Source organism: Nanorana parkeri, unplaced genomic scaffold (genome assembly GCF_000935625.1).
Source record: "Nanorana parkeri isolate BGI_ZX_2015 unplaced genomic scaffold, ASM93562v1 scaffold820, whole genome shotgun sequence".
NCBI classification, from domain to species: domain Eukaryota; kingdom Metazoa; phylum Chordata; class Amphibia; order Anura; family Dicroglossidae; genus Nanorana; species Nanorana parkeri.
The window spans coordinates 389493-415443 of NW_017307088.1; the positions used below are offsets into that span (position 1 = coordinate 389493).

A 25951-nucleotide genomic window follows, 5' to 3' on the forward strand; every position below is an offset into this window, starting at 1 on the left:
TTGCATTCACTTCAAACCAAAAATGTCCCCTGGGTGTGTCACATGATAATCATGTGACGTAGCAGGCAGTGTACACTGCTGCAATGGGAAACAGATGGAGGTCATGTGACCAGATCCATGTGTAGGGGGCTAGGAGCTACTATACAGTTAACTGATCATCTAGCGTAGCATAGGACTGCATGTTTCATGCAAACAAATGCTGTCCTAAAGGGAATATACACACTGCTAAACATGTAAGTATATTTATTCAATCATTGGAGATATTTTCAGATCCTTGAAATATTTGTAGGTGTTAATTTTTTTTTAATCCTTGCATATCTGCATTAACTGTCAGTTTATGTCTTTTGTTTGCACACTTGTCTATGTAGCCACCTCTTCCGCCTGTCCTCTACCCCTGTCCACCCTCACTCCCTGCAGCTGGAAGTGTTTCCTCTGTGTGCCGCAGAGAGGGGGGGGTGGGAGGAAGTGACAGGCAGGAGACACACACATACTTATGTGGAATGCACTGAAACTCGACAGTGAAACATCAGCTCTCCGCCAACATCTGTACCCCGCTATTGTCTCTGTGAGCTGCATCCACCATTTTCATCCTTCTCATTTCTTGAACTTCCACTTCCATCTTTTACTGTCTGACCACTAAATCTTTCTGGATGTCCCCTCCCTGAGCCAGCCTGGAGGCGAGAGTGTCAGCTGGTGAGATGTGGACAGCGGGGTAAGATTAATGTTAATTGTATTCAGTTATTGCAGGACATCTGTGCAATCTGCGGTGACACAAATAATGACCAAGCGTTATACATTGGAGTGCAGCAGATAGCTCAGATAACAGTTCGGCTATGCTTTTGTTCTGGCACTTCAGAATCCAGTTAATAAGTTTAATTATATAAGAAGCAGTGGACTTTAGAATGGCATAGATTATAGAGAGGCTATTTGCGCCACTCAGTACAATAATTATAGAACACTCATTTTTTGAGTTCTGGGTTGTATAAATTATAGGATAGCTTTTTAGATGTTGTAGAACTACATAGACAAGCAGGTTTGGACTAAAGGGTCCATAATATCTAGAGAACAATATTAAGAGAACCACACACTGCCTCAAAATACCGTACCTCCAATATTTGTGAAGGTTACAATGTTCTTCAAAAGACAGAAGATCGAAAATGATATTAGTTGTGCATTTTTTTAATGACTTCTCATTCCCAAGCTTAAAGGAGTTTTCCATTTTTATCAATTAGTAGCACCCTGCTTTAGTTGACCCCTAATAGCAAAGATTAGAACGTATAAGTAAGGACATTCTGGCTTGTGTAAATTAGATGAGAGCTTTTTATATGTTGTAGAACTATATAGACCAACAGGCATGAACTTAAGAGTCCATAATATCAAGTGAACCAACCACTGCTTTAATATACTGTACCTTCAATATTTTTGAAGGTTACAATGTTCTTCAAAAGAGAGAAGATCCAAAACGATAATAGTTCTGTATTTTTGTATGAGATCTCATTCCCAAGCTTAAAGGAGTTTTCCCATTTTTATCAATTAGTAGCACCCTGCTTTAGTTGACCCCTAATAGCAAAGATTAGGATGTAAAGGTAAGGATGTCTATTGAGTTCTGGGTTGTGTAAATTAGAGAAGAGCTTGTTAGATGTTGTAGAACTACATAGACAGGCAGGAATGGACTGGTCCATAATTTCGAGAAAACCAAACACTGCTTCATGATACCTCCAATATTTGTGAAGGTTACAATGTTCTTCAAAAGAGAGAAGATCCAAAATGATAATAGTTGGGTTTTTTTTAAGGACATCTCATTCCCAAACTTAAAGGAGTTTTCCATTTTTATCAATGAGTAGCTCCATGCTCCAGTTTACTCCGGATAACAAAGAGGGGACTACAGCTGCTGTATGCTTGTAGATCAAAAGGATCTCTTGCTTTTCTTGGTTTGTTTCATGGACTGTCTCCTTGTGATTCCCTATAATGGAGGTTATTGACTTGATGGATGCCGCCTAAGAAACTGGGTGTGTAAAGGAGGATGGCTGAGGTCTAGATTTAGTCTAAGGTGGAGAACCCCTTTAAAACAATTATGTGAGACTCCAGCCAAAACTTTGTTCCTAGTTTTGGACAGAGTGGGGAAGGCTTTGAGTTTCTGTCACATTCTGGCCATTGGTATCTGTGTGCCAGTTGGGATATTAATTCTGAATTTGTATCCTGAAAGCTGAACTCCAGGATAAGCAAATATTGTTTAAATACAAGAGACGCGTGTATTCTTACTTGAATCTTGGTGTGTTTTATGTATTTCTTCCGGATCTGTGCAGTAATCCAGTGTAAAACTTTTCCTGTGCGTAGGAGCTTTTTTAAAATAAATACCAGTCACTGCTCCTCTCTCTCCTTGTGCAGGGGGACTGGTCTTGTGTCCTCCCTTACTGTAGTTATCTACAGGCAGCCTGTAGTGGATGGAGCTTCAGGGTCCCTCACACACCTCTGCTCTCTGCACAGCCTATATTCACCACACTGATGATGTCACTGCTATTTTTATATAGTAATATGTGGGGTTGCAAAGGTGCACACAAAGTGGATTTATATTGAGGAATATATTGGAATTAAAGTTTTTGTGCCCAGAGTTAAAATGTAAAATTTTGCATTTGTCTCCTGAACACAAATTGAGGAAAAATCTCCAATGGGGGCACTTTTTCCTACTTTACAATGATTTCCTCTTACTTTCTATTCCTGCCTCAAGGAAAGGAAACAAAGATTAAATCTCCACCGTATGGGCACAGTCAGAAATGTAAACCCTTATAGGGATTCTGATATTTTCAACTCTATGCAAAAGTAGGAAAACATTTGGCCTGGAGTTGTGTTTTCAAGTAATCCTTTACACTAGCCATTGACTCTTAGTATGTATTCTATATATATCACCTAAAATTAATTTAATGGACTGTTTAATTTCTTAATCAAACCATTGTTTTTAGGATCGATTGACTACTATTTTTATTCTGAACCTTCTCGAGGCTTTCATGTGGGTCTGTAGGTGTACTGGTATCGAAGATTGAGTTATATAGATTTCTAGGAATTGCGTTAGGCAGAACATGAATTGCTCATTGATTGAGGATGCCGACCTCTAGCTAAGCATTCTGGGTGAATGACAGGAAACTTCATTCATGGGCAGTTTCCTGGCGGCAGTGATATTAGCTTTCTTTCTGCATACTCCCTCCCAGATAGCAAGAAATTGTGCTGCAAGTTTGAAAATGACTTGCTAAACTATTGCAGACTTGCCAAGCTTCACAATTTTGTTGCACAATTACAGCAAAGCATTGCAAGTCTCCAGACCAGCGAGCTTGCAGAGCTCTTGCCAAGACCTGCAAGACTCTTGCTGTAGACTTGCCAAGCAAATTTGCTACAAATTCAAAACTAGAACTAGAACTTGTGCTGCGAGTGTTCTGCAAGTCTACAACTTGCCAGGAATGTGTGCAGCAAGTTAACAAGAATTACAATTTAACCCTGACACAAGTTTGTGGCAAGTTATCCTTGCTATCTGGGCTTTGTCTTGATTATTTTTAAAGGTACTTTTTAAAGTCACATTCATTTTCTTCTATATATTGTTCCCATCAGGCTTGGTTTCTTGTGTTTTCACACAGGCAGGCTCCTGTCCTGGATGGGGGTCCACAGCTCCAGCGCTCGCCCCCTTTTGAGGATTGGTCTACATCTCCCAAACCTGAAACTTCAAGATCAGTCACCGAGGGAGGTATGGAGAAGCCTATCTATGATTTATCTCGACTGCGCAGTTCCTCTGTGGAGATCAGAGAGAAGGGGTCAGAGATCCTGAGAGATGAGCTGCTTAAGGCTCAGAAGGTAATTTTATGGGCCATGCATTTGTATGTGTCTTCTATAATGGTTATAGCAATCATTCCAGATATTGATTATAGGTAACATAGGTAACAGAGATTAAATTATAAATCAGGTGAACTGAGATTCTGGGGCTCCTGAATATCACTTATTCCCCATTTTTCGTACCTTTTTGTTTATGTTATGTACAGTGGTGGACATAGTCAGAAAAGGGCCCCATTGTGAGTAGAAATATTGCCCCCCCCCAATTTTGAGCAATGGTAGATAGATGTAGGTGAAGAGTAGACCCTATGATGTCCTGAACTCTGTCATGGCATATGATATGCAACTGGGGTCAACATGGAACATCCCCTCCACCCCCTGCACATATGGGATCAAGAGGAAATGGGAGAAGTATTCTGCATGCCTCAGTTTTGGTCAATAATAAGCAAAAGGAGGAGAGAGCCGCAAGAGTTCCTAGTAGGTGCACTGGGCCTTTACTAATGCCTTCATAATCATGAGCCTTCCATGCACATCTCCTAATACCACTAGTCAACTTGGGTCCAGTATACTATAGAGTTTTCTCCACTGTTATAAGCCCTGATGTAGGTGGACCAGTGAGCCTCCAAAATGCATTGGATCCTTTTGTGAATTATGTTGATAATAATAAAGGTCTATAGGACTTACTAGGAACTCATGGGGCACTTTCTGGACTACTGGCACCTAGAAAGCAGCCTTTCCTTTTAATCCTTGAGAACTACTACTACAACTAGGGTCCAGCGCTCCACAAAGACATTTAACCTCAGTGTTGGTCAGGAAGGGAGTAGAAGGAGATTATTTTTGCCCGCCACCCTGTACCTTACCCGGAGCACATAAGGGTATTGTGTAGAATGCCTTTTTTTGCCGGTCCCAGAACTGAGCAGTATGCAGGTCTATGTGACAGTGGGGGGAGTCCCTGCACCTACCTGACCCACATCTCATGTAAATAGGCACCTAAATCCCAGAGTGCTCTTGTGCCACAGTCTTTAAAAATGGTGTGTGCACCCCTGGTTATATACTGTTTCAGCAAAAAGTTTAAAAAAATGACATGCATCTCTTGGAGGACTATCAGTTTGGTAACTTAAGCATATTTAGGCTTGGTATCAAGGGGCATTGGGCTCTTTTCCGCCTCCACTTCCAACTTGTGAAGGCACTATTTCCCGGGAAAACCAGTTATACTGAAGTGCCAGATTTAATAGGAACAAATACATATTCCTGTTTTCTTCTGAACTACAGGGGAATTCTTTATGACTCTGCAATTATGCAATCATAATGTTGCATAGCAATAGTTCATATGTATCACTATACTGTATAATACTGTGAATCTCTCTTGCAAGTTTGTATATAGTAGATGAATAACAATTGCGCTGGTCTATGGGCAATCCAATCCGCCTGTGTACGCTCCTTTACAGTACTCCTGAAATATAGGGGTTGCCATTACTGGTTTTCTGCTGCATATGCTAGTTGTTTGGCGGTGTCTGCCTTCAATACTTCTGCCTCATAGCGCGGGGCAAGTATGCAGCGAATGAAAGTCAAACAAAAGTTGAAATTCCTTAGCTCTACAGTATATTTGTTCTACGTTGGTGACTCTAAAAGTAATGAAGAAAAAGCATCAACACGACAGCCAGGCAACTAGCAGTTCTAGGTAGAGAGGGAAGCAATGGCACCCATGACGGGTTTTCTTTAACTCTCATAAGATTGCAATAAAAAACACCCATTCATTTTCCTCCATAAGCAGCACATGGAAAGGTGTGTTTACTGTGGTATAATGTGGCTGTACAGTATATACCATATAATATCTTCTGTCTTACAGTTTAGGATTTGGCTTTCTGTAGTGGGTGTAGATCTGCAAGTAAGGTGTGGGGGTATAGATAATTTCACAGGCCCTGTTATCTCAACCAAAAAGAATCTTAATGTTAGGAAATTGCTTCATAATCTTGGTACAAGTGATGGTATGCGTATAGGAGGGGAGAAGCTTCAACAAAAAAGTTGTGAAAACAAAAAAGAGTGAAGAGACACTTCAATTATCCAATCATGTGAAAAGCAAATTTAAAATGCAACTGAAGCCCAAACGTTTCTATTTTAATTTTGGATAGAGGGGAGAGAGAATATGCCCCCTGTCAGGTTCTTATTGCTATCTGTGTCCCCGTTAGAGAGATTCACCCTCTCTATATATCCTGCTGACCGGTTTTACTCAATGTAAAAGTGAAAGGAATCCAAAATTTTGGGTTGTCACCAATGGGGACACTAGTTCCGAGGACCCTTCTCTCCACCAGCAATGTCCATCTCTTTGAAGGGATTTCCACTCACTTCCTGTTGTGGCTATCAGACAGGAAGTGAAGGGAAATCTTCCCCAATGGCACACAGATTGCAAAAAAAAAGCTAATTGTCCCCTACTCTATCCAAAACTAAAAACTACTTTAACTTTATTTATTTCATTTGCACATGACTCGATAATTGAAAAGAATCTTCACTCAATTTATTGGATGAAGATTCTCAACTTTTATAGTAAATCAGCCTTGTGTGTAGAGTGTGCCTGCCACTACCTTTCCGGCCAGAGCATCCCAGGTTGCTAATAGCCAGGAGGGGAGATGTGTAAGGGCCATACGCATCTCTCCGCCCAGCTCTTAGCAATCTGGAAACGCTCTTGTCCCAGGCTGCTAAGAGTGGGTTGGGGAGATGCACATCTCTTAGCGGCATCACTCTCCACCAGCACACAACCCCCCCTCCCCCCCCACACACACACACTACTTATGCACCACTAAGTCCAGCATCAAGAAAGGAAACTAATTCAATCAAATATAAGGACCGGTGAGCTGCAATATATTCAGTTTTTGCTCTTGGGTTTAGATACACTTTAAGGCAGTTGGAAGGGGATAAAAATGGAACCGAGACTTCATTTCTTCAGTAAGAAAAAAATGAAACAGACTCTCAATCTTGCTATAAATTAGTCCCATTGTGGTCTTTGCTTGTTTTCTGCTTAGATTTCGTATGTATAGCATTTTATGGCATCTCCAGGTGTAGGACCCTCTCTGCAAACTAATTTTTCCTACTCCCAGAAGCAAAGTGACCCTAAAGGCAAGCTAAGCACTAATAGTTTACAAGTAAAAAAGTCTGGGCTGATGTCCATAGCAGCTGATTCCTTATTACAATATAATATGATGCAGGACATAAAGATTTGTATAGAAATTTCCCCCATGGGACTCAAGAGCTTGGCAATTTTTACAATTTTATATTAACTAAGTGGGAAATATGTGAAGTTATTTAGAGACCAGGCTGAGCATGTGTTTTGAGATGGATGTTGAAAATGAAAAGAGATCTCAGATCATGCTTCTTGAACAGTGGAGGGAAGAATGTTCTAAAGTGTTAACTGACAGATTGCACGTTTCAAAAGTCTTCTGGATTTTATACCAATTTTAGTTTTCTGTGTCAGAGGAATGAGGGTTATGTAGAGTATTATAGGGTTCCAGACGTTCCATCTGATGGCTGGCAGCCAAAATTTTCAGTATTTTGTAGGACTCTAGTCCGATTGTAAAGACATACATCAGCTACTTCAGCTTCATAATTAAAATGAAGCCCTCGGAAAGCACTCAACAGGGGCAGCTTGCTTTTCTAAGTGTTGATATTTTAATTCAGGCTTTAATATAGCGTGTGAGGCCAGTCCACATCAAATAAAAGGCCCTTGCTGACAGTAATCCAGAATCCTTTCAACACCAGTCCTACTCCCAACTAAGTGTGGCAGGTAATACCAACCTAAATCTACCCACTAGCTTTACAGGCCATAGAGGTGGTGAAAGGTGAGGATATCACCTCATGTCCTGTTCTTGACAAATGCCACCCACTTCTTGCTTGTTGCGCACACTCCAGCTTGCTTTTGTTGCCAGCACCTGACTGATTGTCTGGTTCCTGACTCTGGCTTTGTTTCCGTTAATCCTGCTCTCCATACTCCCTGACCTGGCTTGGCTGACTACCTGTTTTGGCATATGACCCCCAGCTTGGCACTGTCTACGTCCTGGACTTTCTCCATTTGTTTTGACATTTATGTTTATTGTTGTTTTCAATTAACTCCTTTTATATTTTAAACCTACACTTTAAGTTTCAGTCTGGTTTCCTGGTTCCCTAACATCAAAAGAGATCCCGCACAACCTACCTGAGACCCCGCAGAGCTCACCCAAGATCCTGCAAAGCCCACCTGAGAGCCTACACAGCCCACCTAACACCCTGCAGAGCCCACCATAGACCCCGCACAGCCCACCACAGACCCCACACAGCCCACCGTAGATCATGCAGTGCCCACCTGAGGCCCAGCACAGCCCACCATAGACCCAGCACAGCCCACCATAGACCCAGCACAGCCCACCATAGACCCAGCACAGCCCACCATAGATCTTGCACAGCCCACTATAGACCCCACACAGCCCACCATAGATCCTTCACAGCCCACCTGAGACTCTCAGGCAAATTAGGAGGTTGCGAGGCCCCATGAGCAGGCGCCTAATTTGCCTTATAAGGCAGCGGAGGCTGCCTGATTCTGTGTGGCCTGGCTTGCCTCTCTGATTTGTATGTGGTTTTTTTTGTCCACCTGGAAAGTGCCACCCAAGGTAAACTGCTTGTTTGCCTTTCGGTGGATATGCTCTTAAGTAGACTTACTAGGTACACAGCTCTGAGGCCCTCCTGTTAGTTACTCTACCTGTGACCTCCTGAATATCGATCTAGCAACCACTGCTGAACTTAAGACAAGAGTTCTTGAGGTTGAAAAAGACTATATGATTTCTGATATTTGGTGTTTAAAACACATCACTCTCCAGCTGTAGGTTTACATGCCTAATTTCTGTGATTGCCAACTCCAGTAATCAATATAGTTTAAAGATGAAGTAGAGATGGTTATCTCCTACCTAGCAGTGGTAGCTCAATGGCAATAATTATATTCTGCAATCAATTTTGATATTATCAGTGAGACTTGTGGTATTGCACATGGCACAGGAATAGAAATAAATGAATAACTTCTAGATGTGATCTTTTTAGGTTTGCCAGCTGCAAAGCATGTGGACCAGTTGAGCACTGAGCTATCAGGACAACAATATTACTTTAAAGATTCGATTAGGATATCATAGTCTACCATATTAAATGCTGCCCAATGCTTAAAGAGGACTGGAATAGAACACATTCCTTTGTCTTTGACCATTAATAGGTCTGGGAATTGTTGATGTTTAATTAATGATTAATTGTTTCCAGATTAATATCTGTCATAGATGTGAGAGTTTAAGCTCTAGTTGGCTTGCAACCTTAAATCTAATAAACTGCTATGGGCAACAGCTGCACTCTTGTTTTCTTTGTATATTAAGCCTCTATGTTGTGTAAGTGTATGCACCCTTTTCCTTAGATGTCCCCATTATTACCCACTGAATTTAATAACATCTTTTTTTTTTAACTTTCTTGGACTTTCATTGGTACAAAAATTACTGACAGTGACCAGTACTGGGATTGATTTTGTACTAGGGATGCACCAATACCAAGTACTGTACTCGGTACAAGTACAAGTACAGATACTTTCCCAGTTCCAAGACTAGACTAGAGAAAAATTCAAAAGTTAGGAGGCAGCTGTCATTTGTAAGGAGCATACGGAGCTCCTGGGATTTGTACATCTGTTTTAATGTATGATTTTGTTTTTATAAATATAAATAAAGGGATGCACCCATACCATTTTTGCAGGTACAAGTACTGATACTTGCCCATGTACTTACAAGTACAAAAAGTACAACATTTTTGTTTATTGTCATGTGACAGTATTTCTAAAACAATGCAGACTAATGATTTCAGGACAGTGGTGGAGCGCCAGAGCCAGGTCCCAGCTGCAACCACTGCAACCCTGGTAGTTCTCATGAAAATGCCAAGTATCGGCACTGGTATCTGAAAAGTATCGGTGCATCCCTAGTTTGCACACCTCTTGTCAAACATCTGCACTTCAATAGTAAACAAATAATGTGAATTGCAATGGTTGGGCGGAATATAATGTACTTGGTTCTTTATGAATTAATGTTTATATTTGAAGTGTCATATTTAAATTGTAAATGTAGTTATCACTTTTAGTCCACTGGGCATAGCCATTCCCACTACTCCCTAAATTCCTCACTGTGATGGACATTCTCACTGATTAATAGTGATGTGTGGGAGGCAGAAGGGGGTATATCCAAGCTTAGCTTCAGGAGCTAAAACTAGTATTTGATAACAAGAAATCAAGGTTTTGTAAGTTCCAGGATACTAATGAAGATGTGTATTACTATGTATGGCCACCTCAAGGTGTCTTCTTTACAGATATTGTAGAGGTTTATTAGGTTAATTATTGGCACAGGCTTACTTTAAAGCAGGGGTGGGGGAACCTCCAGCCCTTCAGCTGTGGTGAAACTACAAATCCCATGAGGCATTGCAAGATTCTCACAGTCACAGGCATGACTCCTAGAGACAGATGCATCATGGGATTTGTAGTTTCACCACAGCTGGAGGGCCGGAGGTTCCCCACCCCTGCTTCAAAGTGACACTACACTCAGGAGTTAAATCCTAAACTGCAAGTACCTTAACTATTAACATAAATGTAGCTTACTTGTGTATCAATCAGCTGTAGATCCTCAATCTTCAAATTCACGCTGACACAGCCCTTTCTTCTAGAGCAGGGGTGCCCATTAGGTATATCGTGATCTACCAGTAGCTCTCAAAGCTGATGCTGGTAGATCACGAAGGGTGGGAATGGTGGCCCCTTTATTCCATTTTGGTATATTTATTTAGCTGTGCACACATGATTACCTATTAGCCTGAGTCTGCTGAGCCAAGCTCCCTGACACCATTCTGGTGGATACTGGTGGTTGAAGTGTTATGTATTACATCAAAGAATACTACTTTACACAGCCTGTTGCACTACACTGTTTGCAAAATACAGCAAGGTGAGCCAGGGGGGAGAGAGCAAGGAGAGACAGTCAGGGGAGAGAGCAAAGAGAGACAGCCAGGGGAGAGAGCAAGGAGAGACAGCCAGGGGAGAGAGCAAGGTGAGACAGCCAGGGGAAAGCAAGGAGGGACAGCCAGGAGAGAAAATGAAGAATGACAGCCAGGAGAGAGAGCAAGGAGAGAGCGAGGGAGGTTTTTTTTCCGTTGGTAGATCTCATGTAGCTCATCATTTTAAAAAGTAGATCTTAACACAAAAGATTGTGGGCACCCCTGTTCTAGAGGGTGCCTACCTTTGTTCCCCATGGTCCCTGTGTGTGTTGTAAAGTAGTCACCACTCCAAGCTCACTCCCGTGATGGACTACAATCTCACTTTTATTTTACTAATTTGTATTGAGATTGTAGTCCATCATGGGAGTGATCTTGGAGCGGTGACTACTTTACAACACACTGGGACCATGGGGAACAAAAGTAGCCACCCTCCAGAAGGAAGGACAGTGTCAGCACCAATTCAGAGATGATTTGAGGATCTACAGCCGAGTGATACACAAATAAGATACATTTTTGTTAATAGTCAAGGTACTTCAATGCATTTTTAAGATTTAACTCCTGAGTTTAGTGTCACCTTAGACCAAATCTAGACATGTGTACCTTTATACTATTTACTTATGGCCAGAGCAACACACTAAAGATCGGCTGTGAAAGAGTTAGGTGTGACAATTTAAATTAATATCCAGCACCCTCCATAAGTAACTAACACCAACTTCTTCCTGAAACTAACTTTTTAACACCATCGTTAGAAAATACCATTACCATCATAACTAAAAAAGAAACACTAAGGCAGCACATCTTTTCTAGCAGATTGTTTTTATGCTTTATATACAACTAGATTTGTATCTAGCACATATGCTTTTGAGGAGAGCAATATTAAAAAAAGTTAATCTTGTATCTCCTGTTCTCACTGTAGGAGTTGAAGCTGAGAGATGAAGAGTGTGAGAGGTTATCAAAGGTCAGAGAGCAACTGGAACAAGAACTAGAGGAGCTAACCGCTAGTCTTTTTGAGGTATAGTTTGATATGCGTTACTATCATTCTACCCATTTGAAATATTTGCAGCTGGTTAAAATTCTGTAAATGACTATATACTGTATGTTTTTTGAAGTTAAAGTGACACTAAACTCAGGAGTTAAACCTTAAAAAGCCATTCAAGTGTCTTAACTATTAACAAAAATGTATCTTATTTGTGTATCACTCAGCTGTAGATCCTCAAATCAACTGTGAAATGGTGCTGACACTGTCCTTCCTTCTGGAGGGTGGCTACCATAGGTGTCCGCACACCCTAATCACCCCCGTGCACACATGGCTGTCAGTATGCTAATGGAAGATTGTGCTCCTATGATCTAGAGCCTTAGAGAGCCCAGACATCTGCTCTCCATATCACCCCCATATCAAATGCAGGACATTAATTGAGCATGATACATGGTAGTTGGGAGACTGCATTTGACCTTTTAAACATGTTAAACATGTTCACATTAGAGGTGAGGAGATTAAGGGGGGATATGATTTCCATGTACAAGATGTTCAATGGTGGTAGCAACATTAGCGATAAACTGTTTAAAATTAACTCCATTACAAAAACTAGAGGCCACCACCTAAAATTGGTGGAAAAAAAATTCCAGCACAAGGGGCGAAGGGGGTTCTTCACAGTAAGATCAGTTAGGGTCTGGAACTCACTGCCACAGGCGGTGATTTCAGCAAATAATGTGGAATTGTTCAAGAAACTTTTGGACGATTTCTTAAGGGACCGTAATATACAGGGGTACGGGTACTCCTAGAATGAGATCCTAATAGGTTGGACTTGATGGACTAATGTCTTTATTCAACCTCAAATACTATGTAACTATGTAACCTGACTTGTGTTGCATTGTGTGTCTTTGGAACGTAGCCTTTACTTCTCAAACGATGCATCTGCAATTCAATGCACACACTTGCGTATGAATAGCAAACGCATGGTTTGAAAAGAATGCCCTTCAATATAAACCATAACCTAGTTGTATGATTTGGTGAAGAATCTCTCTGTTGTGTCTATACAGCTGTAACCACAGCTGTATCTTTTCAGTGTAACTGGAATAAAACCACATGTCTTGTAAATCTACTCTGTTCTATTTCCTGTTTGACAGATGCATCACATTACCTCTGAATTCCAGACAATAATATATAAAGCCATGATCTGAACTTTGAAAGTTGACTAGTTTTGTTGTGTCCAGTGGCTGCCGCAGTGTCAGTGGTCACAAAACCGATCCCCCTGCTGTTGTACCATACTCCATGATTAAAAATGCCTTTCTGTTTAATTGTGATTTTTGTCTTTTTTCAGATAAAATAAACTTTTAAACTGCCCTTGTAGAGTACTATTCTAGTTTCTTTAGCCATGCAACAGCTTTTGTAAACAAGGCCAGATTTCCTTTTTGGCCTTTAGCTTTTTTTGGCTCCAGGAAGCAATCATGTCATGTCATCTGATCATGCTGGGTTTTCTGTAGAGTTACCCAACTGTACATCTATCTCAGCCAAAGAGATTGCCATTTTTTGTCTAGGGCACTGGGTACATTCTGAATCCTATAACTACTGATTGGATTTTGTTTTTCAGATGGTAGACAGCAGTACCACAAGCACATTTGCATGTAGGCTAGTCAGCTCTGCCATTGTTGCTTACTTAGAGGTCCTGTACTATGTATGTGCTGCCCCTAGGGCTTCTGTCCTGCTTGTAGGCATCCACTGCTCTGAGTGGCCTTGTCTCTGGGCCTTGAAATGTGTATCCTGCCATCAGGTCCCAAAATGTGTGCAAATTATTTGTGCCAGTGTGCTCAGCTTAGATCCATTACAAAAGGTCAATATTACAGAGACCAGAACCAAAAGTATTTGTAGGGAGAAATTCCATTATCTGTCAGCAAAGATTTCTCATTTCTTCATTTCATCTTTTATGGCAGGAGGCTCATAAAATGGTGCGTGAGGCTAATATGAAGCAGGCTACATCTGAAAAGCAGCTAAGAGAGGCCCACGGGAAGGTAATTTCACTTTAGTTAGCCAGTGATGGGCTTAAAGCTGCTTTATATATTCACCTATATGTTTATTGCTTCTACTTTTTTAGATTGATATGCTGCAGGCCGAAGTTTCAGCTTTGAAGACACTGGTCATCACTTCTACCCCATCTTCCCCAAACCGTGAGCTGCACCCCCAGTTACAAAGCCCTTCTAAGAACGCACTACGCAAAGGCCATGCTCGCAACAAGAGTGCAGGTTGTGCTGCTGTCGTGCCTGCTGCCCCCCCAGCTCAGCCAGTCAGCACAGAGGGCAAAGAGGTGAAGTCAACTATCGTATTTTTTAGATAGATAGATAGACAGCTCAAGTTGGCTATGCAAAACACTCCCAAAGAACAGTTTGGATTTGTATATAAAATAAAGAACTTTGGGGAACTAGTATGTGGGCAATCTTCCAAACTGTTGAGTTCAGGTGCAAACAGTCAGATCCATGAAGACATGGTTCGGTGTGGAGGGACTTGAGTAGCCCACACAGAGCCTTGACCTCAACCTAACCGAATATTCTGGAGTGGAAATGGAACACTGAATGCAAGCCAGGTGTTCTCATCCAACATCAGTGCTTGCCCTTACAAATGTTCTTTAGCCTCATTTGGCAAAAGTTCATACAAACACAATCCAAAATCTTGTGGATAGCCTTCCCAGAAGAGTGGAGAGTATTATAGAAAAAAGATGGAGGAAAGGAAGGGGGGGGGGGTTCATCTTTAAGTATACCTATAGCTAAATCTTAATTTTAGTAGGCAAATATTTGAACATCTGTCAAGTTTTACTGTCTCCTTAAGTGAAGGAAACTCTCCAACAGCAACACAGACAGAAGTAAAATGTTTTTATGTTAAGTAGGGGAAGTCTAGTACCCCTGTCAGATTTTATTATTGCCTGTTTCCTTATTGCAGATTTTTCCTTACTTTCTGCCTGGTAAAGCATTGGGGTTGATTTACTAAAAGCATATAGGCTGTTCAGTTCTGCTGACTTCCATCCAGTGGCGTAACTATAGCTACAGCAGCCCAGGCAGCTGCTATGGGGCCTGGGGGTGGAAGGGGGCCCCATTAGGGTGTTGAGGCAAATTAAACATAGAATGTGAAGAGAATACAGAACTATATTATTAAGCATTGGTGTTAAAGTTTACCGTATAGAGAGGACTTCAGATGCACAAGAGGAGTCTGTCATCCGGGGGGTCCCCATCACATTTTTGCTATGGAGCCTTGTGACTTGTAGTTATGGCCCTGCTTCCATCATCCAATCATATACAAGCAAAAATGCAATTTTTTTTTCTCCTTGCACGTGATTGGATATTCTTTGCTAGGTGAAATTTCACCACATTCACCAAGCACCTTGCCAAGTGAACAGCCTATTTGCTTTTAGTATATCAACCATTGTCTCCAGAATCAAAAATGAGAGAAAATCTCTCTAAGGGAGCCGCGGGTAGCAGTAAAACTTAACTGGAGTTCTCGCCCTTTATCAATCTATCCAAAACTCTTGGCTATAGATACACTATAGTTTCTATGGTTTTGAAATGTGATCCATCAAGCTCATACTGTATAAGTGTGATGTTCAGATAGCCACACATTTCTGGCCATAATGTGCAATATAGAATGAATAGAATGTTTTGAAAAGGTTTGGAGCTTTGAAAGTAACATATTGGGATAGAGGCAGGTATATATAATTTTGCTTTACAGCAGGGTTTGGTATTGTGAAGGCTTTAAGAAGTTAATTGACATAGTTAAGCAAGAGGATAACAATTAAATAATGTCAAGTAGCGGTTACTCCAAATGTGAGAGTGACTGTACATACAAAAAAAAAAAATATCTCTTTTAATAAAAAAAGAAAGGGAGATAAAAGCTGAGGAAGAAGGTGGAGAGTTGAGATCAAACGCAATTCTTCAATAAACAATAGGGAGAGTGTTGATATATTGTGCCAACACTCTCTTTTAAATGCAATAAAATATAAAGGAACAAAATAAATTGTTGTGTTGATTAGGTTGAGTGGCACAAACAGATAATTATAGAAATGCAATTTGAGGTGTAAGAAATAAAAAAGTAATAAAGGGAAGAAATGTGCATGTGACCAAATATTGGTCACTTATCAGTGGGCTCCTAGTTAAGTTCTTTTAGGTGGGGTATTGCCATCTTTATGAGTGGAGTTTTAGTTTATAATCAAAAGGCATTTGGACCTGGTCCCCCAAGACACAGGGCTACCCAAGAGACTTTACCCATGGGGCTATAACGGTGTTCATGTCCCTGGTAATCTTGAAAGCCAAAAGTTCTGTTTTTTTTTACAAAGGAGAGTGTCATTCTCTTTTATGGATCAGTGTGATCTTAAAGGTATTTTATATGATTTTTTTCTGTATTAGTATATTACTGTACTTTTCTATTTTATTTTTCAGGTAAATATTAAATATGACACATTAATATTTCATATTTACCTCTGGCAGCCTGCAGGTGGTGGGCTCTAGTCAACTTCCATTTTATAAAGCTGATATACTGCTATGTTCGCAATAGCCTGAGTAGACCACATTGTGTGCAGCCTAATTAGAAATATTTCAGATTGCACACATAGCTGAATGACAGAGAGGAGAAACAAATCCTTTCTCTGTGTTAGCAGGGATGAAACCAATTGGATTATTCAGTTGCACTAAAAAAATGCAAAAAGCATGCAGGTCCTCCTGGGTTCCCCTATTACAAAGTGCTTTGTGCTCTCCAAAACTATTCAGTAAAAAACTTAAACTTATATACAATATACAGTATTGTCCAAACCTAATGCATCCAGGGTGTGTACTTTTATTATTATGTCATTTTTTTAATAGTGACATTATACTCAGTACGGTATATCGAAACCATACATAGAACAGGAAATTGTATAACATGTATGCACCATAAATCGAAACTCTAAAATCATCTCAATGCTCTCTAACTCTTTCTGTTTCTCTCCATTCTGCCTTACAGTCTTCCATCATACTTTCCTGTTCTGGTATAACCTAATATCTACATCATTTATCTTTCTTTGCCCATCAGCTTATTATCTATGCTTGTCTTTCTCTGTCCCCCTTACTTTAGTATACCTTTGACAGGATTGTCTCTAGACACATTAAAAAATAAAGTATATTTCCATAAACACTCATGCTTGGATCATTGGAGACAGTATGTGTATGCCTATGAGGGAAAGGAGGAGTAGAGCAGGCAGACTGCCAATATAACTGCCTAATCCTGGAGGACAGAATTGTAGTTAACTAAAAATATCAAACACAGGTCAGTTGTCTGGAACAGTCTGCTTATTCCCATAACTGTAGGGATTACTGTAGGACTGTTGTAAGAAAAAGTTGTAAAATGTAAGTTATAGGGGCAGGCCTTGATTATACAATGTCTATGGGTAACTTAAAAGTTGACAATTTTGTGCAACAGCCAATATAGTTCTTTATTTTCCCCACTTTCATAGTTCCTCTAGACCTGGTAACCACAATCAAGGGTTTTACACAACCAGCTCTTGGACTTTAGTCTAGTCTACGCAGAAATTACTTAGTTTGCTTTAACTCACCAGTCACCCTGTGTACTATCAAGGGAAGTCCTCTTTGCATCTCGCAGCACAGGCACCTTGTCCATAATTTATGGACCTCCAGTTTGTGATTATGTTGGGATCTAAAGGAGATCCATCTTTTATTTAGTTATATTTCTCTCCATTGTAAGGAAATAAAGAGATATATCCTTATATCTCTTAAATAAGGAAATATATCCTATAAAGAAGTTCTATACTTCAATATTAGGTCAACATCTATTACTGTCTGGAGATTAGGGGTGGGGAACACACTCCAGGATAGGGCATAAATGAACTAGTAAGGGAGGTGATGGTTCCCCTTACTAGTTGACTATACACCTGGCAGATAACCAATATCCACCTAGTCATTCTACCAAACCACTAGTGGAGCAGATTTGTCCAGATTGCCTAATACTGGTCTTCAATTTTAAACTGCTGGATCTTCCCATTATGAATCCTATGTGTATATAGACTGTTGATGAGCTATCATCTAGTCAGCTGGGTTCAGTTGACATTTTGGCTGGTGGATTGCCAGCTTAGGCTTACTGAGGTTTATTGAATTGAATAAAAATTCCTTATGTGGATACTTTCTCAGCATCACTGACTCAGAAGATTTTAGAACTAAAGGTTCAGCATGATATCCAGATAACTGGCATTTTTAGAAGGAAATGCAGCAATGGCGGCTTCCATATTTCTTGTATTACAATTTTTCTTTAACATTTGTGGTTTTAGCAAATATTATATCTAGGTATTCTCCCCAGGCTATTAAATAATCCCGTGTTCCAGTTGCTCTAGGTGTTCATTTTCTTTTCTCATATTCCGTCCTTGCTTTCATCATTCACATTTCTTAGTATCTTCTATATGGTAGCAGTTCTATGTGTCTTTCTTTTTCTCAGTCACTTTCCCCACATTTTCTCTTTCTGTACCTGTTTGTTTTGTTTTATGTGCCTCTTTTTCTAAGTCGTTGTGTCTCTCACCCCTCTGCTATCTTTTCCTTTCTCTGTCTCTTTTCTCTTAGTTTTCTGCAGTTCCATCTCTTCTTTCATTGCTTCTCTGTATTGTACCGGGGAAGGTTGTCCATATAACCTACGAGCCCGGATGGCCTGTCTCTGATGAGTCTTCCTCTTCTACTTCCTCACGCCAGGTACTGTCTTTAGGACTGGCCTTAGACTTAAGATGGCAGTTGGATCATGTGGTTACTGCCAAACAGGCTTAAAAGAGATTTAAGAATTAGTATTTGTATTGCCCAGTATATATTGAGCAGACACCTCCCCATAAGGGAAACAATAACCCCCAAAAGTCATCAATTACTTTTTTCTTCAAGAATGATCAACCAGGGCTATCTATTCTGATATGAAGGTGCCTAGACTTAAAGTATAAAATATCTAAAGCCCAAACTTTTTTTTCTCCATAGAGTAGGAAATATTTAAAACCTCTGCTATCTGTTCCCACATTGGGGAGATTTCCTGTCACTTCCTGTCTTGCAGACAAAGACAGGAAGTGAAATACATTCTCTACAAAGAGAGGGAAAATCGTCTCTTGCTTACTAGAACAGTTGTCCTCAGATGAAGTGTTCCCTTCTGTACCCATACTGGTGACAACTGTAAAATTTTGGAATTTCCATCACTTTTTGTTCTGGTGACTATTCACCAAGACAAACAAAGAGGGCAAATCTCTTTATAGTGGTTAGAGAACATTACAAAAATCTGAATAGGGTTTTAACACTTCCATTTTCCTTTAAAAACTAACAAAGTTTTGGCTTTAAATTCACTTTAATGACAGTTACATTATTTGGTGCAAATTGGACATTACAGTGCAAATAGGGAAAAAGGTTGTCCAATATCTAATTCATAAATTTAGACTTTTGGGGGACCAGCTGTATACCAGCTGTATAAGCTCACACCCACCCAAATGAAGCTACCACATGATCTGATTTTCCATCCATATGAGCAGAATGTGACTGGAGCCATTTTATCTGCCCATTCAGTTACTGGGGAGTCATTTGTGGGGATGATGGAATCAGAAAAATTGCTGATTCATAACTTTTTGATTTTCCTGAATATGTGATTGTATCGTTGTCTAACTTAGTAATAATCCATCAATTAATGAATGCAGGAACTTACAATCCATGGTGGGTTTGATTCTCTGTAGAATAGAAAAATCCACATGAATATATACAGTAGAATCTAAAAAAATGAGGTTCACGAACTAACTTTGCTTTTCAGGTTTGTTTGTGCCTGCATTGACTGTTTTAAACTCCTTCAACTACCCAATGAGTGTCTTGTATTTAGGCCCCTTAAGGCTGTAGTTTAGTCCCAGTATGGTAGCACAGCTATCAGGTACATTTCCATACAGATAGTACACCAATTCCCCTGATAAGATCTGACCTTTTCTGTACTACTCCCACAGGTGGACACCCTCCTTTACTCAGAGTTTCTTGGATGGAAAGAGAACCCAACACTAAATAAATCCAGCCCCTTCCTGTCACGTATCTACCAAGAGGATATTACACCCTGCTTGGACTTTGCAAAAAGGGAGGTAAGTTAAATCTAAAGAAGGTTTGACCTAGAAGGAAAATCAGGCCTGGTTTATGTACAATTTGATGTGGCTAACATAAATACCAAGTGTGGTGCATTTGAATGAGGCTAATATTATACTGAACCTGAGGACAACGGGTCTGCTTCATCAAGACATGGAATATTGTTAATTAAGGGACCACTTTAGCATGCCATAAAGATGAACTCGAGGAATGGTATTTTATGGATACTTACATTGGTCTAGCTTGACTCAGTGTAAGTATCCATATCTCATCTGTAGAGAGCCACTGAGATCATCATGGCAGCTGGGCAGTTAGAGTTTTCAGAAGTGTTTGCAATAACATCCTACGTATTTTATTTAGTACAGATTTGCTCTAAGATCATTGGTAATCTACACTGCTTAATAGTTTCTACCACCAACCTTTATATGGTTATTCTGCTTACAATATACATCAGCATATCCAGTGTATTAATATTGGAACAATGCAGGGAGTTTGTGATAATCATCTTAATTAATTTCTATATGGCTGAAGAGTTCCTTGATCCTCGGTTCACTACCTGGGGCATTGACATTTGGCTGACTTGGGCCAAATCCCTAACTCAATAATTTCACAGTCCAATGAGAGAGCCTCTACTGGCCACTGAGGTTCCAGTTTTCGACCGTTAAATGAAGGTGATGGGGCATAAGTTTAGCAGAGAGTCGGGTTCACAAGTCTGAATCTGGACCCTATGTAGTGTTCACCCAGGATACAAGGATTTTTGGAAAGGTCCGATTTTAGACTTACATTTTACCCTATTTGGTAAAATCACAAATATGTTTTATCTACCCCACCCATTTTAGCACATGACTCTTGATATATTTGATTTGTGTCATTGACCTGTTAAGCCATGCCATAACTCCATACATCTGATATTCCTACAGTTGTCAGAACAGGTTCTTGCTGCAGTAGAGGACAATACACTGTCCGTGGAACCAGTCATTCAACCTGCACTTCCCGTTGTGAAAGCATCAGCTGTAGAACGTGGGGGGCCCAGGTAATTGTGCTTCTCTTGGCTAAAATCTTACAAATGTAAAATATATTTCCAGCAATGAAGATCTGGTGTCCGGAACATTTCGGTTAAATAAGTTAACGCTGACTACCCTCTTTCACTTTTCTTTTCAGCGGGTGTCGGGTGGAGGTCTTAACGTAAGTGAGATGTGTAAACAAATACTAATCCACTGATGAGCTCTATTAATCAGAGAATGGCTTTTGACATGACCTCTAAGCCAATCAATACTCAACTAATCTGCACCCTGTTTGCTTTAACTGAATCATTCTGCTATACTGAGACAATGGGGTTGATTTACTAACGTTATAAACACACCACGAACGTGTATACACCTCTGCAGTGTGTTCCCTCCCAGCATGATCTATGGGTGGAATCTAAACACTTTTGTAATGTGTACACACCCAGCAGGTGTGTTGTGCAAAGCCCTGAAGGAATTCCAAGGTGATGTTGGGTAAATTAGCTCTATGTTGTGTTGCTTGCGTTGATGAATGCAAGGAATGTAAAGGCATGAGCTAACCATTTTTGTCTAAACTGTGAAGCAGCATTATATATGCATCATGTGCATGATTTTTCCATATATGGCATTAGTGGAAATATGCTTTTAGAGACTTTTTGGTTGATAAATACGTTTTGCTGTGTGAAAATCACACACACCTGGTGTGTGTGTGTGTGTGTTTAGGTTAGTAAATCACCCCCAATAACTCATAGGACTTGTGTATGGCTAGTGAGTTGGCATGATAAATGTGGTTCCACTGTAAATTTTAAGGATCCCTAGAGCGAAAGAAATCATATTTGAGGTTTTATGGAAGAGCACATATTTGGGGTCCAAGGAAAACCATTCTGTATGTGGATACCTGCTAAAGTACCCTGACACTGTCTTTTAAAGTGCACTAATCAATGTTAACGACTATCTTCCATTTTCCACTTGACCATAAGCATTTTCAGTGCTGATAAACGAAGTACAAGAAGACCATTAGTGGTATTTGTAGGGGCCTCATTTATAGAAACTGAAGAACTGAAGAACAAAAGTGGAGTAATTTCCTACACTACACTACACTGGTCAGTCAGGTCTGAGCAATCAGCTAAGGCTACCCATGGGCAGGACATTGGTCTTTGACCAGTGTAACCAATAATCTGTGTCTATTAGCACTGCAGCCAAAACTGATTGGAGGTCTATGGGAATCATGTGACCTCTTCAGGCACCTCCTGGACAACCATTCTTGTTGGAATAACCTGTGATCTTAAATATATTTTCCTGGACAATTGCTATTCTTCTCCTCAGATAATGCTGGAGCTAGGGTTGTTTGTTCAGTGATTAAATTACACACTTGGCTAAAATACTGTGCATTTATATTAAGAATATTACTATGCCTAGCTGTAGAAAACATAGAAGTGTTTGGTTGGTTGCTGTGTGTAAAACTTTTATTCATACTCTTCAGGGGCATTAAATAAACCCCAATGTTTAATATGCTTTATCACTATTTAACATGGACATTTTATAACATTAACATTACTGATGTGCTCAGATTTAGACTGAATTCAGTCCGAACCAGAGCTCTCCGAACATGGGCACTTCAAACTAATCAGCTGCAAGCCGGGCATTCCTTTTTAACTAGGGATGCACCAATACTGGTTTTTCAGTATTGAGTACGAGTACCGATATTTATCTTTGGGTACTCGCTGATACAGAGTACGGATACCAGTACTTCCATTAGCATGGAGCCGGCTTCCCGGATATTCAGGCTTCTTGATTGCCCGGCAAGCTGACTCTGCTGTTTGGCTGGCTTGATGCTGATTGGCCGAGAAGGCGGCTCCATGCTGTTTAGACGGCTCCAGGCTGATTGATGGGAAGCCTGCTTCATGTTCCTAAGGTATCGGAGCATTTGGCCAAATACTTGGTATCGGCACTGATACCGATACTAGTATTGGTGCATCTCTACTTTTTACAAACATTAGACTACAGTTTTCAATGCTTTTAAATAAACCAGTGATAATAAATATGTAAGCGTTATTCTTTTTTTAGGTTTATTTCCACTTTGGGATTACACCTACTTTATATTTGTTATATGTTCTCATTCACATAGCATAGCTAAAAATAATTTTTTATTTTTTTGTAATAGCTGCTTACATTTTAGTTGCTTTTTTCTGCACCTTGAAAACTTAAATTTCCTCTGCTATGGAAGAGTGGTTGAGGAGTTAATGTTTACCATAATTGACCCGATCTATTATATGCTGGCAGACCTCATTATCAGTTGTAAACTACTGCAGATTTGAACACTTTCTGTCCTAACAAATGGATAAAGGACTAGAAACTTGGCTTCTGCATTGAATGTTAATGAGGGGAATCTCAGTGTGTCTCCAGTCTTTGTGTCGGGGGACACACGTTAAAGATATCCCATCGCACTCCAGATGGACATATCTCATCTTGCAACTGCAGTGGGTGCTGAAATGGCCAGCGAATGGTGGCGCAAAAACAGTGGAGGTAATGGGGTCACCAGCACATCGGGGTATGTCTGATGAAGGGACCACACTGGTTCAGAAATGTTGAATTTTTTGTGATAGCATGTTTATTTAACGTCAAAGGACAGAGTGATACTGTAGTACTGTAGAATTGTTTGCAGTAGTTTGCATTCTGCCCAGAGGCCTGTTTTAAATACATATCTAAAAGATAAGAAATATTTGATTAAATTATGTATAGATATGCTGTGTGAATGGGAACACATAACAAACATAGAGGGGGTTTCTCAAGTATGACTGCATACGAGGAAATACACTTTAAGGCTGAACTCAGAAGGCAGGTAATTAAGTTTATTAAACAAGTGTATTGGATGGAAGTTCACAATCATTCTCACTTAATAAACGCCTTCATGTAAAAAGTAAGTGAGAATTGTGTTCCTCATAGCAACCAAACATATTTCATCTCTGAGCAAAAGGAGAATCCTGAACAGTCAGTTGATAATATCTGCTCACTTGTTTTTTGCTTTTTATTTTGTAGAAAATGTGCCCTCAGTGGTCTTTCACGTTCGTGTCGCCATCGAATTAAGCTGGGAGATTCTGGAAATTATTACTTCATCTCACCATCCTGTAGGGCCAGGGTAAGCATTACTGATGAATGTGTTGGTCTGCTTTGGCTTCACATCATTTTATGTCATTTAATATCATGTCATTGTCAGTGGGATTTCTACTAACTCACCTGTCAAGTCTCTCAGACAGGAAGTGAAGTGAAATCTACTCAATGGGGAGACAAACATCAAGGGGTTTTTAAACCTTTCCAGCTCTATCCTCATTTTTTGAAGTGTCTAGACAAAACATCTGTGTTCATAGGCAAGACTTTCCCTATAATGAGTGGCATGGCTGCTCTGCTGCACAATGTTTGAACTATGCCTGCTGACCCTTTCCAGCCAGAGCGTCCCAGGCTGCTAAGAGCTGGGCAGGGAGATTTGTAAGGGCCATACGCATCTCCCTGCCCAGCTCTTAGCAACCTGGGAGCTCTGGCTGGTGTCCTGCCCAGCTCCTCACCACCAGTGATTTTGGTTTCCGGAAGCTGGATGGGATGCCCGCCACAGCGTCCCAGGTTGCTAGGAGCCTGCAGAGGGTATCATCTCCAGTAGCACCCACTCCCCCACCTCAGAAGGCAATCAGACTAGGGATACCCCTGTTCATAGGAAAGGCACACTTTTAGATTCTTTTATTCAGTTGTGTCATAGATTTCATATGGTAAAAGGGAACATCTGATTGTAATTCAGACAAGTTTTTCTGTATAAAGTCTTTTATAGCATACTTGTTTATATCAGTCCTTACTTAACTTTCCTCTCTTTTGGCAGATAACAGCCGTGTGCAATTTCTTCACTTACATCCGTTACATACAGCAAGGTCTGGTACGCCAGGACAGTAAGTATCCCCTGTGGTGATCCATGAAACAGTACACAAATAAAAAAATACCAACACATTTACCAGCTAGCCTGCAAAACAACAGATGACACTGTGCTATTAACTATTAGGGTTAAAAACAGAGGTTTTTATTGCATACCTTTTAGAAGATATGTGGAAACCACACTGCCAAGTCAAGCCCCCCCTGCGCAGTGTGTTTCTATATCTAATCTATGAGAGCCTCCATCTTGGAGCATATATAGCAATGTTGATGTGTTGCTGCCATCAATTTGAAAATTACCTTATTTTTTTAAATTTTCTCAGTTTAAACATTTGATATGTTTTCTTTCCTCTATTGTGAATAAAATATGGGCTAATACGATTTGCAAATCATGGCATTTTTGTTTTTTTGTAAATTTTTCACAGTGTCCCAACTTTGGAATTGGGGTTGTGAATTATTCAATCAAATAATAATCATTATATACACCAGAATATAGAGAGATTTTGTTTTTGGTGTACCACTGTAAAATAACAGTAGTTACCTTCTGCAGATAACCCATCTTCTCTGTTACCCCACAGCTGAGCTTATATTCTGGGAGATCATGAGACTTCGCCAAGAGATGTCAGTGGCAAAACTTGGCTTCTACGTCTTTGAATCGTAGCGATTCCAGTGTAAGGACAACGTAAATGACCAATACGGACCGATGACATTCTGCTGCTGTGGGATCAAATGATAACTGAGAGCAGACGTGTGTGAGTGCTTTTGAAAACACACCTGAGGTGACATAGACTCTATGTGTGGACTCTTCATTCATAGATGGTACTCCACCAATGATGAGAATAAGAGCACACAACGATCTATACATTAGGGATTTTTTACAAAGATCAAGAGCGGCTATACACCAGCACAGATAAAGCACAGATAATGAGAGTTTCCAGGTCATGAGGGACACAATAGTTGTTGTATAATGACCACACATACACTTGCAGATGGGGCCATTGTATGACTGGATTTTTTCATGCTGGAATGTTGATATTTTATTGGATCTCAACTGATAACAGTCACTTGTTCCATACAAGGAACACATT

General features: G+C 40.2%; 1 protein-coding gene across 4 annotated transcripts; it reads left to right on the plus strand.

Annotated features, from left to right (window-relative positions):
• The first annotated feature begins 349 nt into the window (after positions 1 to 349).
• RAB3IL1 (RAB3A interacting protein like 1) lies at positions 350 to 25951 on the plus strand. Of its 4 annotated transcripts, XM_018565172.1 has the most exons (12): positions 350 to 712; positions 3627 to 3840; positions 11756 to 11851; positions 13771 to 13848; positions 13932 to 14141; positions 18424 to 18549; positions 19815 to 19943; positions 20865 to 20977; positions 21106 to 21129; positions 23988 to 24087; positions 24817 to 24883; positions 25442 to 25951. In XM_018565172.1, exons 1-12 carry the CDS (start codon positions 699 to 701, stop codon positions 25522 to 25524), a joined length of 1254 nt encoding a protein of 417 aa, XP_018420674.1. In that variant the 5' UTR covers positions 350 to 698; the 3' UTR covers positions 25525 to 25951. The 4 variants fall into 4 exon arrangements, with proteins under 4 accessions (XP_018420674.1, XP_018420675.1, XP_018420676.1 ...); XM_018565173.1 differs by lacking the exon at positions 21106 to 21129; XM_018565174.1 differs by lacking the exon at positions 18424 to 18549.

What these genes read in the sequence shown, in the direction of transcription:
- RAB3IL1 (XM_018565172.1), top strand. An exon ending in TCAGCACAGAGGGCAAAGAG is followed by an intron (nt 14,142 to 18,423) that starts GTGAAGTCAACT and finishes CTTTTCTCTTAG; the next exon opens with TTTTCTGCAGTTCCATCTCT. An exon ending in CTTCTACTTCCTCACGCCAG is followed by an intron (nt 18,550 to 19,814) that starts GTACTGTCTTTA and finishes CTACTCCCACAG; the next exon opens with GTGGACACCCTCCTTTACTC.